Source organism: Plasmodium malariae (genome assembly GCF_900090045.1).
Source record: "Plasmodium malariae genome assembly, chromosome: 14".
NCBI classification, from domain to species: domain Eukaryota; phylum Apicomplexa; class Aconoidasida; order Haemosporida; family Plasmodiidae; genus Plasmodium; species Plasmodium malariae.
Genome location: NC_041788.1, coordinates 3,402,116 through 3,423,377, shown reverse-complemented (window position 1 = coordinate 3,423,377; position 21,262 = coordinate 3,402,116). Strand labels below are relative to the sequence as shown.

General features: G+C 27.4%; 3 protein-coding genes across 3 annotated transcripts; 2 read left to right on the top strand and 1 right to left on the bottom strand.

Moving 5' to 3' along the window:
• Window positions 1-1,026: 1,026 nt before the first annotated feature.
• PmUG01_14083200 (rRNA-processing protein, putative) lies at window positions 1,027-1,560 on the bottom strand (the record flags this gene model as incomplete). The annotated part of the gene is made up of 1 exon (XM_029008433.1): window positions 1,027-1,560. One exon carries the CDS (start codon window positions 1,558-1,560, stop codon window positions 1,027-1,029), a length of 534 nt encoding a protein of 177 aa, XP_028864723.1.
• Window positions 1,561-2,636: 1,076 nt separating this feature from the next.
• Window positions 2,637-4,277, top strand: PmUG01_14083100 (apicoplast dimethyladenosine synthase, putative; the record flags this gene model as incomplete). The annotated part of the gene is made up of 1 exon (XM_029008431.1): window positions 2,637-4,277. The coding sequence occupies one exon, from the start codon at window positions 2,637-2,639 to the stop codon at window positions 4,275-4,277; it is 1,641 nt and encodes a 546-aa protein (XP_028864722.1).
• A 2,077-nt stretch (window positions 4,278-6,354) lies between these two features.
• Window positions 6,355-16,872, top strand: THO2 (THO complex subunit 2, putative; the record flags this gene model as incomplete). The annotated part of the gene is made up of 5 exons (XM_029008430.1): window positions 6,355-14,555; window positions 14,796-14,875; window positions 15,055-15,171; window positions 15,599-15,698; window positions 16,521-16,872. 5 exons carry the CDS (start codon window positions 6,355-6,357, stop codon window positions 16,870-16,872), a joined length of 8,850 nt encoding a protein of 2,949 aa, XP_028864721.1.
• Window positions 16,873-21,262: the final 4,390 nt, after the last annotated feature.

Sequence of the window (21,262 nt, the reverse complement as noted above, 5' to 3'; positions counted from 1 at the left end):
AGGTATTCACTCTACAGGCAGGCATTAAAAAGCTACAAGAAAATATTCAATTATTTGGTCATTCAATTAATTGATCATTCCATTAATTAAGCATTTAATTAATTAAGCATTCAACTATTTCGTCAATTAATATATTTCTTTTTTTTTTTTTTTTTTTTTATAATTCCAAGTCAGGTGAGATTATCTCACGAGCAGATTGATAATATGATAAGAAAAAAAAAAAAAAAAAATGAGAATCCTGACCTGAAACTTGGACCTGTATATGGCGGGTAAGTGGTCAGGAAAAATTCGAATATTTTAAATAAAACATTGCGTGGGTATTTGCACCAGAACAAAAAAAAGAAATGGATAAAAAGGATAAAAAAGATAAACAAGATACTATACGATAAAATAAAAAACTATAACTGTTCGGAAAATGTATAAAAAAGTATCAATAACGTAACAGAGTACATATAATAAAATAAAAAAATAAAAAAAAAGGAGCCAAAAACGACTTATATGTATGGCAGTTCTCCCCTTATATTCATCAACCTCATTGATGTGATCAGATTAGGAGTTGTTAAAATAGTGTCCTATGCCATTCTCTTTTTCTGCTACAATTCAAAGGGGGGGGGAGCTGTAAATGTATGCATACTTGCACATGCACAAAAATATACATATATATATGTACATATACGTACATATACATACTTATATGCATGCAATGTAACCCAGTCTGGGTGTGTCCCTCTAGATCTCCTTCTAAGGGTCCTCATATTTAATATAACAAAATATCTCCTTTTCACTAATCTAGTTAAACAGAAAAAGGTACTCCCTCCATATGAACACCCCCAAATGGTAATGTATGTGATATAATGGCAATTTTCCTCTCTTACATTTATTCGTACTTTTATTTTTATACTTATTCTTATTATTATTCCTATTCCTATTCTTATTATTTTCATTCTTCTTGTCATTCTTGTCATTCTTTTTATCATTCTTGTCATTCTTCTTTATATTATTATTGTTTTCCCTCTTCTTGAACAGTTATGCCTTCTGCATGCTGAGCAGCTGCTTCCTCTGCTTTCGAACGAAGGACTTTCCCCCGATATTTTTCTGAGTCTGAATTTTCGTGTATTTTTTTACACACCATTCTTTCATTTCTTTGTCCTTTTCAAATAATTGCAAGGCAGATAAGCACTTTTTCTTTCTCTTATTGGATGTATGCAAGGACTGCGATTCTTTTCCAGCTCCAACTTTTATTTTGTCATTGCCATTTACTAATGTAGCTACTTGAAAAAAGTTTGGCATTTTTTCATCTTTTTTTATTTTTTGATATTCATTTTTTGTATATAAGTTTTCATGTTGAATTAATTTCCACTGCAATTTTAATTCCTCTGTTTTCTCAGTCTTCTTCATATATCCCCATTCAATTAAATGATTATTTTTCGCTACTTTTTCTCTTCTCTTATTTTCCATTACTTCGTTTACATAACTTAGTACTGATATGGGTTCCGGGCTTATTGTTTCTAAAATGTTTAAATTTTTGTTATTACCTAGTGGCGCCATTTGTTCAAACATGTATTATATTTTGCTATATTTCTGCTTCTCTGTCTCTTCTAAAAGCATAGATGGTTCTAAAGCAGATTAAGCGTTCTCTTATTTTATGTTTTTATAATCTTATTTTTGCGCTAATTTTTACTTAGGCAATACAACATATATATTATATATGCTATTATGCAGTAATATTGCAAATATATACTCATTTTAATGCCTACGTACAATTTAACATATATGTACTCCTTTTTTCAATATTATCCTTTTCTTCTTTTTCCTTTTTTTGTTCGTTATTTATTATTTATTATTTATTATATATTATACATTATATATTATATATTATTCGTTCTCTTTTTTCCCCCTCTTTTCTGCTATTTCGTTGATCATTATTTATATAAAATAAAATGAAAATAATTTAAAAAAAAAAAAAAAAAAAAAAATCTATGTAATTATACATATAGCTAAAAAGGGTGGAAGAATTTATAAACTATATCCACCTAGTTATATATTATATTTTACTTAGCGATAAGATACAAAGCAGCAAAATAAAGTTAAGAAAGAGACTGATTCTCCTTTTACGTATTTATATTCATACATACATGCACAATATTATAACAGGTACATTATATATGCACGTCGTATGTACCGGGAGAGTTTTTAAAAGGAACAAAAAATAAATGTGCTTCTAATTTAAGGCAAGAAGGGTACGCTGCTGTATATATGTTAAAAAGCAATTTTAATATATTTTTTGGCATTTTGGCATTTTCTTTTTTTTATTTTCTTAGAACCCGTATAATGAAAAATGAAAATATTATAATTTAACAAAAGTTTTCCTTTTAAAAGTTTTGAATAAATTTATTCACGTGAAATATATATGCATATGTGCTTATGTACATGGATAATGTACGTATTAGCCTTTTGCACGCTTTAACGCAATTTTTAGAACAAAAACACAAGCTTTTTTTTATTTTTTTTTTTTCTCAAGTATCATCAGCGGAAATGAGTATATGTACATATATGCATTCATATATAGCTAGATAGAGATAATTACATATCTTTACATATGTATACATATATGAGCAATAGAGCAGTAAATGTGAATGAATAAATGGGCAGCCAAGTTGTTATTAGTTCTCCTTTCTTTAAAAGCAAAAATTTCCTTTTTAAGAGAAATAAAAAGTACTCAGTTATATGTAGATTATAGTAAAGGGTACAAGACAAAAACTACCCCACTTTACAACTACCTTCGTCAAGTAGCAGATGGTATAAAACAAAATGTAAAATGTAAAAAGGCTTTATATAGGCGGGAAAGAAAAATCTTAAAGAGATTTAACAGAATAAACCAGGTCGAGAGGGGTACCACAACCCCATCTACTATAGCTAGCTGTCAAAAGAGTAGCGATGAGGAAAATAGCAGCTATAATGAAAACAACAATGAAGAAAGCAACGATGATGGTAACAATGGCAGTCGTGTAGAGGATAGAACAAAGAACATACTTATTAGTAGGTCCTTTCAAGGAATAAAGGTGTACCCCATAAGACAGCCGGGAGAGGAAAACCCCTTGAGGACAAAAATACCAGCTATGGAATTTAAACCAAAGAGAAGTTTAGGTCAAAATTATTTAAAGGATGAAAATATAATAAGAAAAATGGTAAGTGCAATAGAGCTTAATGTGAACGATCTGAACTCTAAAAGTAATAAAATAAATGTCCAAAAAAAGAAGAAACGGGAAAAAAATGGACGCGCAAGGCAACCAGGAAAATTTGGGAAAAATAAGAAAATTGTAAAAGGTGAAGAGCACAATGAAGGGGAACTATATAAAGAAAATAAACATAAAAAGGGAGAAGTTGAAACGAAATGGAATACTGGAAAGAGTGGTAGTAGCATTAGTACTAATGGAAGTGATAGTTACAGTGGCAATGATTACTTAGGACATGCCGACAACTATGGGGGGGGAGTTCCTAAGGAGGAGCCCTTGGAAAGCGTGCAAAACAAAGGAAAGGGTATTATAGAACTAGGGTGCGGACTGGGTCAAATCAGCAAGTTTTTATTTGCAAAATATGAAAACATGACTGGTGTTGAAATAGATAGTCGAGCAATATCCATACTCAGTAGAACTATGCCAGGTTTTGATATTATTCATGATGATGTATTGCAAATAAATTATAAAGAAATGTCTTTAAGTAAAGGAACAAAATTAACAGTTATTGGTAATTTACCTTTTTACATAACATCACAGATACTATTTTGTTTATTAGACTTTTATAAATATATTGAGCAAGCAATAGTAACTATTCAATATGAAGTAGGACAAAGAATTGTAGCTAAACCAAATGATAAAGACTACTCTATTTTAAGTATACTTTTTAGTATATATACAGAACCGCATTTACTTTTTAAAATTCCTAGTACTGCTTTTTATCCAGTTCCCAAGGTAGAAGCAGCTATTATGAAAATCATTTTTAAAAAAAATGACTTCACTTGTAATTTATTATATTTAAAACAAATTTTAAAATATGCATTTCAACAAAAAAGAAAGAAGTTAAAGTCAAGTTTAAAAACATTACTTAATGAACACAATATTGAGCAAACAACTCTTCCCTTCTCGGATTTAAGACCTCAACAATTATATCCTTACCAATTTATTGAGCTTACCAATATTTTATTTCCTTTAAGTAAATATCCCTTCGATCCAAAGGTTCAGACAAAAGTATGGCGCAAAAAGAAGCATGGAGAATGACCACTTGGGCGTGGAACAGTATGTATGCGTGCACAGTTAGGGAATGTTTCTTTGCATTTATGCGCATATATATATGTGTATACATATTTGCTTACTTGTATATATAAACTTTTAACGGCTCTTTATAGTTGCACTCTGCTTTTTATATGTTAAATGATGTTAGCGATTATATTTTTTTTTTTTTTTTTTTTTTTTTTTTCTCCCCCTTATTTGGTGGTAATACAACGTTTACATTATCGTATAAACAATTAGGTCGATTTGGACTTGTTATTATTTTTTTTTTTAATATTTTATAAACTAAATAAGGGTCTGGCTTTTCATTATTTTGATCATTTCAAGCACATAAAATAAAGAAGACTAATGTATCCACTCTGCAGTTTTCGGACTACATTTTGATAATGTACTTGTTAATTGTTAATATTGAGATGGGGAGGGAAAGCACAGGAAGCAAAGGTAGCAAGGAAGCTAAAATTTATCTTGTTCTGTCCTTTTGCCGCTAATCTGATATTCCGCTAATTCGTATTACCGCATCCTCATTTCTATTCGAAGGCCATTTCTTCTTCTACCACTTTCAGCATAATCGGCTTCACATTTTGTCATGTAGGAACGCGATATGGTTTACTTGCGTGCATTTGCCCCTGATGATGCATATATACTCACACCTTTTTTCTTTCCATCTTGAGTCCCCTTCTAAGGTGGAACTCTCTGCACACAACATTTAATAAATATATTTTACACATTCAACGTAGTGTTAAACTCGTACGAGTTTAAGAGCCCGCATATAATAATGCAACGAACTGATGTTTCAGTTTATAATTCAAAGTTATTTCAATTTTGTAAATATATATATATATATATATATATATATATATATATATAAATATTTCGTTTTATTAACACACAATAAAACATAGGTATGCGGGCACGCAATTAAATAGATGGAGTTACTTAAAAATGGAATAAAATAAAACTTGCATATATATCCTTAAAAGGTCATGATCCTCATGTTAAGGCGTGTTTTTCCAAAAGCGCGTACTGTACATGAACATATGTACATATGTACATATGTACGTATATACGTATATACATATATACATATGTACATATGTACGTATATACGTATATACATATATATATATGCATATATATACGTATATGTACGCAGCAAGGATACCGCAGAAAAAAGGAAATAAACAGTTGTGGAATGGTTAAAAAAAAAATTAAATAAAAAGGTAAAAAAATTAAAAAATAAAACATAATTGAATAGAGTAATATTCGCACTGGCTATACCATTTTTGTAAAATTTAAATTAAAATTTATTTATTTATTCTCATCTATCTATCCATTTAACTTTTTTTTTTTTTTTTTTTTTTTTTTAAATTTAACTGAGTACAGATATGTTATTATGACACCTACGCATACATCGTCGTAAGTATATATATATATATATATATATATATATATATGTATATACTACTACTGCGTAAATATCTATACAATTTATTTGCATTCATTTATTTGGGACGACGTAATAATGTATGATACATTTTCGCAATAAAACGCATTTTTCGTTATTCGTTTATTTATGCTTTCATTGTTTATTTATATTTCCATTCGTTTTTTTATTCCTCCGTTCGTTTATTTATTCCTCCATTCGTTTATATATTGCTCCACTCGCATATTTATTCCTCCATTCGTTTATATATTTTTCTATTCGTTTATTTATTCATATATTTATTAATATGTTTAATCGTTTATTCGTTCTTTCGTTTATGCATTTTTTATTTTTTTTTCAACATAGCGACAAACTTGTGTATATTTGCGGGTAATTGCAATTGTTTACTTTGAAAAATTACCGACTCTTGTTATACATTATTAGTAGTCCTGTTTAATTAATTTGTTATAGTAAATTTGTTTAACGTTTTGACACGCATAAATATATATGTACATAATTTCGTACATATACGTGTATGTACCTACGAACGTATATATATGTGCCTACATAAATTTACGCATTGCAGCCATTTTTTGTTTTTCTGCCTTTGTCCCTCCCCCCCTTTTTTTTTTTTATTTTTAAATGGGTAACCCTGACTTATTTTTTGACCACACAATTTTCCTTTTAAATGAATTTAAAGAAAATGAAATATCTAATAATTTTACAAATATTAAAGAGAGATATGAAAGTAAGATATTAACCATACTTGAAGAAGTAAAAAGAGAAAAATGTTTCAGTGCAAAGGCACACGATAAAGTAAACACACATAAGGAGATTTGCACGGATGAGGAAGATAACAAAAGTGGAACAGATGGACGGAGTGGTGTAGGTGGTCGAAGTGGAACAGGTGAAGATGCTACTACTGCGAAAGGTACGGATAGTGCTGATGAAGGGGAAAAGTTAGACCACATAAATAACAGGGATGTGGATAATAATAACGAAAAATTTATTTACAAAAGGAAAGCGTATGATGATGATGATCATACCACTCTACATGAAGAAGAAAGTAAACAAACTTTGAAAAAGAAAAGAAAAACAGCGGTAAAGAATTCGTTAAACGAGTTAAAGGAAAGCAGTACATTTATGTTCCCATTTTCTGCAGCATCTCAAGAATGTAGCAATAATAAAAGTAGTACTATTAATAGTAGTAATAATAATATCATTAATAGTAGTGCAGGTAGTATTTCCTTTAATGAATTCATAAAAGTCGACGATGATTTGAAGTTTCTAAATACAAAGGATTTCTTTTTTAATATACTTATAAAAGAGCAATGTGACATGAGAAATATGTTTAGTACTTTGATGGACGAAATTAAAAGTAAAAAGTATATGAATATTCATAAAAAAGTGTATATAGAATCCTTTAGAAGAAATCTAAGCCTAATTCAAGGAAACAAGGTATATGGTAATAGTGGAAACAGTACTGTTGACACAAATTGCACAGATAGTGACACCGAATGTACCAATTACAGTAATTACCTTTCTTTAATGAAGTATTACTTTGATAAATTGAAAAACAATTTTTCTCTGTTCTATTTCGATCTTCTTTTGTCTATATTAAAAGGAGTTATTAGTGTTGACTCCGGAATAAATTTCATTGTGCACGACTTATCAAATATACATAAAAGAGGTTTACAAAAATTGTTTGATATCCTTTTAGAAAAAGAAAAAAAAAATGAAAAAGTAAGTAAACAAAGCAAGGAAGAAATCAGTGTTTATCCAAGAACAGTCGGATATCTTCCATATGTGAAGGAAGTACCATTTAAAGAGAACTTAAATTTATCACATAAAGGGGACATAGATTTACTATTTAAAGAGAACGTAAATTTACCATTTAAAGAAATTATTTTAAATAGTTTAGATTATTTAATAGAAATAATAGACAATGTAAAGGAACACAACATGCAATTATATGTTAAATACAAAGAGATAATAAGCAAGTGCATTATTTGCTTAGAAAAGAATAATTTTATTACCTATAAAGAAGCAACTACGTACATTGAATGCAAGAATTTTGACAAGCTTAACATATTTAATAAAGAACTAAACAAGCTAGTGACGAAGATGAAAACGAAAAATATGTACAGCATATCAGTGTATAATTTGCTCAGAGAAAATGTAAACGGGTACTCCAAAATAATTTTTTTGCTGGAAAAGTTTTTCTCCCCAAGGAAGGTTGGAAGTTGCGTTAACCTAACTGGTAACAATGCCACGATCAGTGGTACTAACCATGGCTCGAACATTGGTACGAACAACAACAGTAGCATTAATAGTGGTAACAAAAAAAAAAAAAAGGACTGTCTAAGAATTAAAAAAAAAAAAGTCATCCAGAGGATGTTCTCAATATACAAAAAGCACAAAAAATACAAAATACATAGTGCAGTTATTACTAATCATAACGAACAAACTATTTTGCATTGTACGGATAGCAAAAATTGTAGTAATTATTATTGGACAAACGAGGATTCGTCTTGCAGCCATACTTCTAGCTTCTCAGGACCCAGTTTCTCTTCATTAGCATCCATTTCCTCCGGCTTAAGGCGAAATAAAATTAGCAAAAATAAAAATATATCGAATAGTACCCACGAGCTAGCTGTACGCAGTGACCATATCTATAACAACGAAACCAATAACAACATTGACAATATTGACAGTTGTACTATACGTCGGAAAACTAGGGGAGGGGGAAGGGTAAAAATCAAATCATCAAAAAATGTTCGTACAAATAAAAACAAAATTCAATTTAACATACCAAAAGTGAAAGAGAGGAATGGAGAAGCCGATTCTTTTGTTCCTGATCCACAGAGCGATACTGAGATGAACAGTACTAAAATTGGCAGTACTAATATGAGCAATCGTAAAAGGGATAGTAAGAAATACATAAAGATGATTAAGAAAAAATGGAAGAGACACCTAAACTGCTACTACTGTAACGATTTGATAAAATTAAAAAAAAATATATTTACCATTGCAGGTTTACATAATTTGTGTCCTCGTAGAATTCTGTCTATCCTCCTATTTTATTATGAGCAAAATGTTAATAGTGAAAGACAGTTACTTCCTTTGTTTTATTTATACTCGAAGGAAATTATAACAGATGTGATACTCCTAGAATTAAAGGTTAAGAATTACTATTTGAAAGAAGTGGAAAAAGAAGAATTACACAAATTAAAAATTATGAACAAACATGATAGTATAGAAAAGAATGATGATACTAGTAGTAGTGACTTCTGTACTTCTTTCTTTCTAAATACGAATCATTTCTTTACTCCCAATTATTTTAAAATGTGTTCTATTCTAATTCTAAATGACTTGTTAAATATAAATAGTTTTTATGCAAGTATGTTACCAAATGATCATTTACTAAAAAATGCATTTACAGAATTGTATAAAAAATTTTATGATGATTATGAAAATTCGCATTCAGAAAAAATTAATCCTTTTTTTTATTTTTACATTCCTTGTAATATAAACAATTTGTATACTTTATATGCTAAAGTGAACAAGTGTATGGCAGGAAGTGGTATCTGTGATAAATCTAGAGGAAACCATTCGGAGTATAATAGCACTACCCCCAATTCTAATGTGAACAGTACTGGTGGGAAGAGTGCGGAAGTATCTATTGAAAAGAGTGCAGAGAATAATAATATAGTAAATAATTCCCCCATAGGTAATACTGCAATAAATAGCACTACATTGTATAACTCAACATCGAATAACTCTGCAGTGAGTAATGGCACTGTGAATAATCCCAGTAGGAGTGGAAATAGAATTAACCTGTCCGATGAGAAGGTAAATATAAATGAAATCAGCAACATGAAAAATAGCATGTACGAAGGAAGTACTAGCAACAACAATGATAACTATAACAACAGCAGTATCAACAGAAATGGCAGTAGGAACAATAATAATAATAGTAATAATAGCGGCCGTATTGATAGTCACGTCAGTGGAAGTGGTGGAGGAAGTTATGCTAAGTATACCTCCTTGAATAAATGCAAAATTTTAGGAAAAATTTTAGAAGAATGTAACCCTTTTCATGTACTTGATCATATTATAAATTTCCTCTTAAATACAAAAAATCAAGACTTAAAAAAAAAATATGAACACATGGTAGATTTAAATAATAAGGATGCCTTGGAGTATTATTTACTAGACATGCTAAACAACAAAACAAATGGCAACGAAAACTTTATAGAAAATTTTATTGAAAGAGAAATAAAAGTAAGAACCGACTTAAGTAGTTCTCCCTATTGTTCCAACATAAATCCATACAATTATTTATTCTTAGAGGACGATCACTACTTCCTTATTCTTTGTAGAATTTTTTTTATGAACAACCCCAAATTTTTATTCTTGTCTTCACTTATTGATTTAAATGCATGGACTTGTGTACAAACTATTTCACATCATATGGCTACTTATACTTGTAACCCTTTCTTGAACTATTTTGTTAATTCGTCTCTATCAAGATTGATAGATCATACCATTTCCTCTTTTGAAAGGGTCTACGTGGGAGGTGGCCTCCATAAAAGCTCAACAGGGGAAAGGAAAAAGGATACAAAGCAGAACCATATGGACTTGAAGAATAGTCAAAACAAAACGAACGAAATGCAAAGTGACTCTATAGAACCATTAATTCACAATGGGGCAACAATACCAAATAGGGAGAGACAAACGATGAGAGGAGAGGAGAAAGAAGAGAAACAGGAGGAGGATGTGGGTGCATGCTTTTTTTGTAATATTAACATAAATGCTCATAAATTGTGCGGATATGAGTGTATTAAGGTTATAAATAGAAACAAAACGTACCTTCAAAATTTATTCAAAAATGAAACTAAAATTGAAATGAAAAAGAAAAAAATTAAACAAGTAATGAAACAGTTAAAGAGATATAACATAACACAAAATGTTGAAGAGAAAATACAATTTTATGAGGACTTCACAAAAATAAAAAGTGCATTTATTACAAAAAAATTAAAAAATTCCCCTATATTGAAGAAATGTAATAGTTGGATACTTGAATGTCTTTTACTATGTTCTGATGCCCCTTCCTCTGATGATTCCTCAGTCGTATCATATGATGACATAAATGATAATATAGAAAAGGGAGGAGGAGGGGATCGGAAGCATTTGATAAATAACTCATCACAAGTGGATAATGTGACAAATGACGAAAAATTGCAAATAAATTTTGAATCTTTTTTAAACTACTTCTCGTCAAACAGAGAAAACAACAATTACATAAAAAAAGTAAGAACCATAGAAGAATTTTTTGAAAAAATATTTCATTTTTTAAAATATTTAGGTTACTTTGGCTACATATATAAATCATTTCTAAGAAAAATACTGAACATTGTATTGGTATATGTAAAAAGAATAAGAAAAGGGACTAACGAATTTCACAAAAATTTTGATAAGCTGTTCATAAAATTTTTTTTTTTCTGTCTAGTTAATGATGATGAAGATAACAATAAAAATGTTATAGCGGATGACCTGTGGAACATCCTGAATTTAATCCCCGTTTCCAAAAGATACAAAATTTATTTCAATTTTTTTAATAAGTTAGAAAAATATAAAAAGAGCGTTTCGAAGTTAAAAAATGTAGCTGCATATAGGAATGAGGAGATAATCAAAAGGGAGGATAAAAACGAGCAGAATAAAGAGAAGAATAACGGGAGGAATAGCGATAGGAGAAACGATAAGAACGAGAAAAATGATAATCAGGACTCAGTTGGCGAAAAGAAAACAAGCGCAAATACAATAACAAGTGACAAAAAATGCCTTTCGAGTGGGACATTGATTAAGGAACAAGTTCATAATAATAGTAGTAAGAATTACCCACATGTTACTACTTCAAAATATATTACCCAAAATGGCTGCTCAGCAATCCTTTTATCAAATATGAATTTTGAGTTAATAAAAAACAAACTGAGAAAAATTATAAAAAGAATAACATCGGATATATTGAAAGATAGATATAATAATAAAGTACAAAATATGCTCATGCAATTTACCAAATTGATTAATAGAAATCCATTTATATCCGCTGATGTTATTTTACAACAGTGTGAATTATTCGACAATAATATGATAATAACTTTATCTGAATCTATTAAGAATATCCATAATTTTTCTAGTGATATATTTCTTTATAAAATTGTGGAAAGACAACAGTTGTTGAATGTTCAGAACTATCAATTAAGTAAACAGTATAGTATGAATAGTTCAGATCTTTTTGATGATTCTATATTTAAACCAAAAAAGTTAATTAATTTGTCACTAGTTAGCGCAAAATTTCTATCCAAACATCCTTATACTGATTTTTATCCTCTTATTATTTCCATTTTGAAAAGAATATTTTCCGAATTCCATACATCAGATGAGCTTTTTCTCAGGGATAGGACGACGGGGTGTTTACTTAGTTGTTCCCCAACCACTACTACCAATATGTGTGTGAATATCGCTACAACGGACTATAGAATGAATACAATATATGATGACTTTAACAGTCAACAAACTAGTACCTCCACGAGGAACAAATCCATTACCTTCAATAATGAGGAGAAAACGGAAAAAAATGCTGTACAAGGGGAGGGGGAGGGAAATTGCACTGAAAAAATGGGTGCGCACAGGCAGTCGGGAGAAAACTGTAAGGACAACGCTGCACATGAGGTGAACAAGGAGGAGGTAGAAATGTATAATGATAAGGGCAAGAATGATTCCTATACACGTCCATCAAATAGTTATCCGTCGAATAGTTATTCATCTAATGATTATCAAGCGAATGGTTATCTGCCTCATAATAACACAAACGAATTTAAAGTAACTATATTAAAGGCACTAAATAAAACATACCCAGATGTTATGAGTGGGTATATATTCGATCTAGACTACATTGAGAAATTAATAGAAATATATGGAGGAACAAATGCATCAGTGAATGTACAAGAACTAAATGACGATCAACTGAATGCTCAGTGTGGAATGAAAATATTAAAAGAAGAAATTATGATTTTGGAGGATGACTTAAATTTAAAAATTAATAACATAGAATATGAACATTTAGAAAAAATAGAATTAGAAGAAGACAAGTTAAGGAAATCTTGTGCTGAAAATGCATTCAAAACGTTGTCAAATCCAAATATTATTTATTTAATTTTTTTTATTTTATCAAAATTAAAACATGAATATTTGTTTGACAGTAAAACTAATAATTTAAGAAATTTATCGTCTCTTGTGGACAAAATACATGGTGTATTATTACAGTTCATTGATTTCTTGCAGAGTAATTCCGATCCATATATATACTTAGCTCTTATTCCAAGTATTAACGAAATATTTCAATTTTTCGACATATCTCAGTCATTTCATATTATCCGTTTTTCTTTTCCCTTTTTTCATAAAAAGGAAAAAGGAAGAGAAGAACAATTTGTGAACAACAGTCTATCTGATAAAACGAACAAACAAACAATTAAATTTTCTAATAGCGACAAAGGAATTAACTCAACGAACAAATACAGTTCGTTTTCTCGTAAAGATATTAGTGCATCCAAGTCACAGGAAAAAGGTAACATAGACAAAATGGCACAAGGAAGAAGCGAAAATTCAAAAGAAAAAAGAAACAGAGGCGTCGAGGGTGCAGAAGAGGACAATGATGAAGATAATAACAACTTTCATAGTAGTAACTCAAATGAAGATATTGTAAAACAAAAAAAAAAAAAAAAAAAAAATGAACATGAATATGAATATGAGCATGAACGTAACTACGAATATGAATACGACCCAAACTTTGATCGCACGAATGAGCTCAAGTGGAGAAAATTATTAATGCCCATTATTCAGAAATATATAAATATTGAAAATTTAAATGGTATAAATATCGATTTTTATTTGGCATACTGGAGATTAAGTATAACTGATATATACGTTCCACATAAACAATATCTGAATGTTTTAGAAAAATATGACTTGTACATAAAAAAATTGGAAAAATTTGCAGAAGAAAATAAAAAAAATGATGAATATAAATGGATATTTAAAAAAATCAAAAAATTACGATTAAAAAGAACAAATATGAAAAACGAATATGACTATCATATAAGTCACACACAAAATATAAAAAAAATTTTATCTCATATAGTAGAACATTGGGTTAATCCTAAAGAAATGGATTTAAGCACTTTTACTGCTTTTGTGAAATGTTTAATTGCACCAAGAATATTAAATAGTGAAAAAGATTCTTTATTCTGTTCAAAATTTATACAAGTGTTACTTGAATTTCATACACCATTATTTAATTTTTGTGCATTAGTATATGTATTGACAAAAATGTTAATACCACTTATTAATACATGTACAGAAAAAGAAGCGTTAAATATAGGAATATTTTTTAATGATTTGTTTACCTATTTATATGCATTATGTGATGATGTAAAACATTTCAACAGCATTTCAGATAAAAATCCTTGCTTCAGTTACACACTTAATTTTCAATCAAAAGGTACAATTGATCATACATGCATAATTGAAAAAGTGTTCAAATGGGAAAAAATTCTTCTTTCACTACTTTTTGAAAATAACAATTATGAAAAGTCTTGGATTAATTCAAAATCCGTTGTCATTTTTTTATTTCGATTCCTTAACTGCTTTCCTTATACCTCCAAAATTAAAAGCTCGATAAAAAAACATTTACAAAATTTACAAAACTTTGCGCAAAATCAAGGATGGAAGGACATTGTCATATCAATTAACAGCCTAAAAACTATGATGGAAAGGAACAAGTAGGATCTGCAAAGCGTTATTTTATGCTCATGCATACAGGATGCATACCATATACATATAAACTACAAATTCATACGTTAAGACATTTAAAATTTCCTCCATACATTATTAAATAAGACGAGAAGCACATATACATAGCAGTGGTTAAAAAATTTCTAGTGGTTTACGTGCCAATTTTCGCTCCAGTTTTGCCCATTTTCTTAATTTTTTTTTTTTTTTTTTTTATCCCTGTTTCGTAGAAAACCTGTGATAAATGAAAAAAAAGGGGAAGCCGAAGTGAAAAATAATGAAAATAAAGCGAGTTCATTCAAGGCAAACGGTATGTATACATAAGTACACATCCCTACGCACATGCACATTTAAAATTAAGATGTTAAAATGTTCATTTTTTTATTTTTTTTATTTTTATATTTATTTTTATTACGAATTGGCTAGTTTATGTTGTCAGTGCACACATCTGTGTTCATTTTTTCCCCCACCTTTTCGAAAATTTTGCAGCACCCGTCGTTAGCACAGATAGCAATGTAACAATGAATCCCTTCAATACATCAAATCCTGTTCATATGAATTCTAAAACTCCGTTTGTGCCAATTTCTAAAAATATATACAATCCAAGTAAAACACACATGATAATATGCATTCTCATTTTTAACCCTTGTTATGTCATATATTTTGAGATAAAAATAAATATATAAATTATGGAAAACTTAAATTTAAAATAAAAAGGAAAAAATAAAGTTACGTACATAAATTTGTGTAAAATAATTCGTTTTCCTTTTATTGTGAAAAGATAACGAAATTTATTATTCGATCATTTTATTTTATGTCGTTATTTTAAAAAATAGTAAAAAACGCTCCATTATGTTGTGTATTCTCCAGTGTTCTCGCATATATAAATATATATATATGCATACATACTTACATATGTAACTACCTACATATATATGTATATACTAAAGTGCGTATGTTTCCTGTATGTGGGCTCGATTAAATGACCACGCTCACGCGTCGACATATTTGCAATTTTTTTTTTTTTATGCAGACATGTTTCCCGTTGTACAGAATTCTGCTAATATACATTCCAAGACGTACATGAAGGATAGTAACTATAACAAGATTCCCCCACCACAGGAACCGAATAAGTACTTTTTTAAAAAGAAATTTCGATTTTTTTGATGGCTCTATTACAATATTATGTACATAATTTAATTTGTTATACTAACATAACAGAGAGGGAAATAATGTGTATGTGTGTGCGTGTTTGAGTTTTTATTTATGTTTATATTTATGCGTAATTTTAGTAGTTTAAGGATTTAAAAAAAAAAAAAAAAAAGAAAAAAAAAGCACATACATACGTAAATATACGCACACACATTTAAGAACAAATATAAGATCGTTTTTTAACAACATTTTTTTGGTATTATAAATTATTAACAAATTTAAAATGATGTAAATAAAATAATTAAGAAAAAAAAGAAAAAAAAAAAAAAAAAACAATAATTTTTAAAGACATTTAATTGACAATTTTGAACGCATACAAAACTTGTTTAGTCAAGCAGTTTTACAACACTTGAAATTTGGAAGTCATTTATAATTGTTCTTCGTTTTGCCATGTATAATCATACAACATTGGAAAAGCATGCGCATTTTTAACCTTATACGTATGTATGTATGTATGTAATAATACACCTACGGAACGTTCGATTTATACATATGTATATACATATAGTACACTCCAATATAATATGCGTAAAAACATAGCATTAGCGGAAAATTACACAAAATTTAATATCATTTTTGTTAAAATAATGTATACAATTGAAGTATTATTAATATTATAATAATATTATTTACATATTTTCCATATTTGAATATTGTATTCACAAAAATGCTATTCATGTATGTGCTTTGATATATCACCTATTTTTACATTTATATATTTTTTTCTCTTTTCATTTTCTCAGAATAATGCCAATTGCAGCAAGAAATACACATATCGTAAATAGTACTAAAGATAGCAATAGCAAAAGAAGAGATGTTTTCAACACCAATATGAGAAAAAGTATAGATTCTTTGCCAAATTCACAAAATACATTTGTTCAAATGAATGACAAAAATATGATTAGTAAAAAATTAAGAATGAACAATCGTAATTTCAAAAATGACAATTTAAATTATACTATACCGCAAAACTTTGTTAATGTGCCTTCGTACATACCACCACCATTTAACGATATTTCTCAAAATAAAGTATTTCCATACATAAACAATCACATGAAAAATAATAGAACCTCAAACAACTTTTACAGGAGATGAAGCGTTTATATATTTTGTTCCTACATTTATTTGTATACTCATTCGTACACACATTAGTATGCGCATTTATACGCTTATTAGTACGCATATTTGTGTATAGTTGTTTACACCTTTTTGCTTATTGGTGTTTTCATATTTTTACTTATTTTGTTTGCATACTGTTTATTTTAAAAATAACATTTCAATGAATAAATTTAAAATTACAATAACGCAAAAAATGTTTATAAGTGTATATATTTTTACACCTATATTTCTTAATATAACTTATTTTATTTTGCTAAAAATTGTTTTACCCTTATTTATGAACAAGACAGGTAAAAAAAAAAAAAGAATAATAAAAAATAAATATATAAATAAATAACTGCATAAAAGAAATAAATATTTAAATAAATAACTGCATAAAAAAAATAAATATATAAATAAATAAATGCATCAAAAAATAAATATATAAATAAATAAATGCATCAAAAAATAGATATATAAATAAATAGATGCATAAAAAAATAAATATATATAAATATAAAAATGAATAAATAAAAACATAAGTAGCTAAATTATCAAAGTGAGAAACACTATTTCTTATTTAACAAAAAACGCAAAAAAAACATTTTCAATCATAGCTTTTTAATTTATCTTTTTTTTTTTTTTTTTTTTAATAAGTTACATTTCTTTATAATAATCAATCCATTAAAGCACCATTTAACATTTATTGAAATATTAATTCAAAATCTAATTTTTATGAAATGCAACAAATAAATAAAATAAAAAAAAAAAAATACGCTAAACACCATTTTACACATTGTAATTTGAAATATCACATTGATTACATGCCCTTTTTTCCGTAACCTGTTTTTCACACATAAAAAAAAACATATACTTAAGAATACAAATATGTATGGGTATGAATGTAAATGTATGGGTGTACATATATTTATGAATTTATACATGCGTATATATTTTGTATTAGTTACAAAGCGTGAAAATAACAGAATAACAAGCATAACAGCAAATGATAAAAATGGGTTATTATGTAGAATTCTGCTCTTTAAGTAAGTCGATTATTTATGAAAAGAATTTTCTTAAAAATTGTTTTTTTTTCGTCAAAACCAATCGACATAGCAAAATCACCTCTACGTATACGTGTTCCAGAGACGCGTATATATGTATATATATGTATATATGTAACATATACATATATGCGTGGAAGAATCGCATGCATCTATTTTTACGAATTCAAAACTTTCTGCACATTGCACAAAAAATAAGGTCGCTTCAAGGCTAAAATATACGTATTAAAGGGGCAAACGTTCTGATAATCATATTATACGTCCTATTAATGTATCTACATTTTTTTTTTTTATTGATCCATTGAAATGTTCTGAGACACGCACTGCATTAAGGAGGAAATAGATGAGAATTCGCATTTTGATTTTGACTTTGTTTTTGATTATAATTTTGATTTTTATTTTGATTTTGACTTTGTTTTTGATTATAATTTTGATTTTGATTTTTTTTTTTTTTTTTTTTTTTTTTTTTTTTTGAAACAAATATTTTATGTATAATTATACAATTAAAAAAAATATAAACCAAATATTTGCATTTAAAAGAGATCCATCGTTTTTTCCAAGCTATGCGTTGATAAAAAGAAAATAAACTGATAATTGAGAAATCTCACATAATTAAAAATTATAAAAGGTGTGATTACGTCGCAATATTATATATATATATATATATATATATATATATGAATATATACGTGCATACAAATGTAAATATTATCCAGTTCGACGGGACTGCTAGATAAATCTATTAAACGAATATATCGTACGAGTCTAGCACACGAATATGTCGTACGAACCTGTCGCATGAATCTATCGCACGAATCTATTAAGCAAATCCGTAAGATGAATATATGGCATGATTATATTTCATAAATAAATCAAATAAATCTATCTTTTAAATATTTGTCATCAATTTTTATAACATATAAAAAAAATATTTCATAATAATTAAATTTTTACTGCAAAAAATGTTTATATGTTTATGAAACTGATTAGAATGTAACCAATAATATAAATATAAAATTTAAAAGGATGTAAAATAAATAAATGTATAAATATATATATATTTATATATACATATATATGTACTTCCATATTAGATGACTTTTTCAGTAGTATATAAACAAGAATATATCGTTAGCGTTATTTTTAACGAATACACATATTTGTATATATATATATATATATATATATTTATATATACTAGCTTACATACAATTATAATTTTTTTTTGAAGTTGAAACATATACTTCTGATTAACATTAAAACACAAAGTATCTTAATGTTCCACATTTAAAATATTTACAAATTGTATACAAGATTATTCTCTTCATTATTTTTTTCCTTTTTTTTTTTTTTTTTTTTGTATTAATGTAATAATTATTCAATGTTATTTGGTACATATAACTAAGAAAAAAAAAAAAAAAAAATTGCAAAATTACGTTCGTCAAAAAAAATGCTTATACTATATATATATATATGTGTATGTATGTGTGTATATTTTATAACATTATATTTTTTTTTTTTTTTTTTTGCAAATGTATGCTTACTAAGGTGTTTAAGCAACTACTGCTTTTATATAATTTATTAGACCCAATTCTGAAATGTCTATGAACTATATTTTTTAAGCTTATATAAAATATACAATATTTTATTTTATATTTATTTTTTTCTTTACCTATGTGTTAATTCGTAGTGACGTGCTTTGTACATAAGCATAAATATATACGCATACGTACATACATATTTTCATACATGTAGATATATATATATTTTTTTAATTTCTTAAAAAACTGCACTTATATATTTTTCGTGAATGGCTTTTTTTTTAGATATATGTTAAAATAAGAATGCGTTTTTCAATATTAATAAATTGGTAAACTTATACGTACACGCATACATATGCATATATATATATATATGCATATAACAGTGAAAAAAATATGAGAAAAAGCGAAGTTTTGCAACTGTATATGTGTATGAAAAATTATCACCTTTAAGGTACAACGTCTACTTATTAATAAAAGGGATCATTTTCTACATTCATTTTTGCTCCTCTTACATTTGGAAAATTTGTGTATATTCCTACACCGTCTTTAATATATATATATATATATATATATGTGTGTATATATATGCACATGTTCGTAGGTCTATGAGAATACACTAGTACATGTAAGTAATACACTCATTTTTATAATACGATACTTTCACTAACCTATAATACATTCTTTTTAAGTATACATTTTTTTATATTTTTAGAAAATTTAATTTATGAATAACTATAACATGATTATAGCTCTAAAATTATAAATGTTTAAAGAAAAAGAAGAAAAAAGGCAATGAAAAATATGTCTTCACCATATTGATATTTTTTTAAAAAAAAATTTATAATTTATACAGATCGTAATATATTTGAAAAAACAAAGTAAAAATATTGGAAAATACATATATATATATATAATATAATAATAGGCTTTCCTCTTTTGTAAATTGTAAAAAAATTACAATAAAAGCCTGTTTTAATAGTGTGTTTTGCACTCATATACTCTTACGTGTAAACTTATGTATGCGTAAATTACACCTTATATATATGCATGTATGCATGTATATATATATGCATGTATGTATGTATATATATATATATATATATACGTAAAGTACGTATACACATAAATATTCTCATATTTTTAAATGAAAAATAACAAGGACATAATACCTGAAAAGCACACAACATACAGATAAAAAGAAAGATAAATGAGTTATATGTATAAATGTATATGTTATTGGCTTTTAAGTTTTTATTTTTATTTATTTATTTATATATAAATTTTTCTTTTTTAAATTTGCTCTAATTATTAATATCTCTTTGTTGTTATGAAAATATCGTTGTGCTTGTATTTTTAAAAATTAATTTTTAAAACATTTTTGAAACAAAATAAAAGACCGCATTTATAGTGCCGCTGGAATATTTCGCTCAAACGGATTCATGTGCATACTGGCACTTGCAGATGCGCGGGATGTGTATTTAGGTACATATATATATATATATATATATATATATATATATATATATATATATATATATATATATATATATGTATACATATACATGTATATATAAATATTGCTATATTAGTAATATGCACACTGAAATTTTATGTAAGTATTAGATAGATACATTAACTACATGCACACTGCAGTATACATGGTAGTAATGTGCATGTCAGAGTGTACGTATACTTATAGCATACATATTATATTGGAATATATATTATATTGGAATATATATTATATTGGAATATATACTATATTGGAATATATACTAT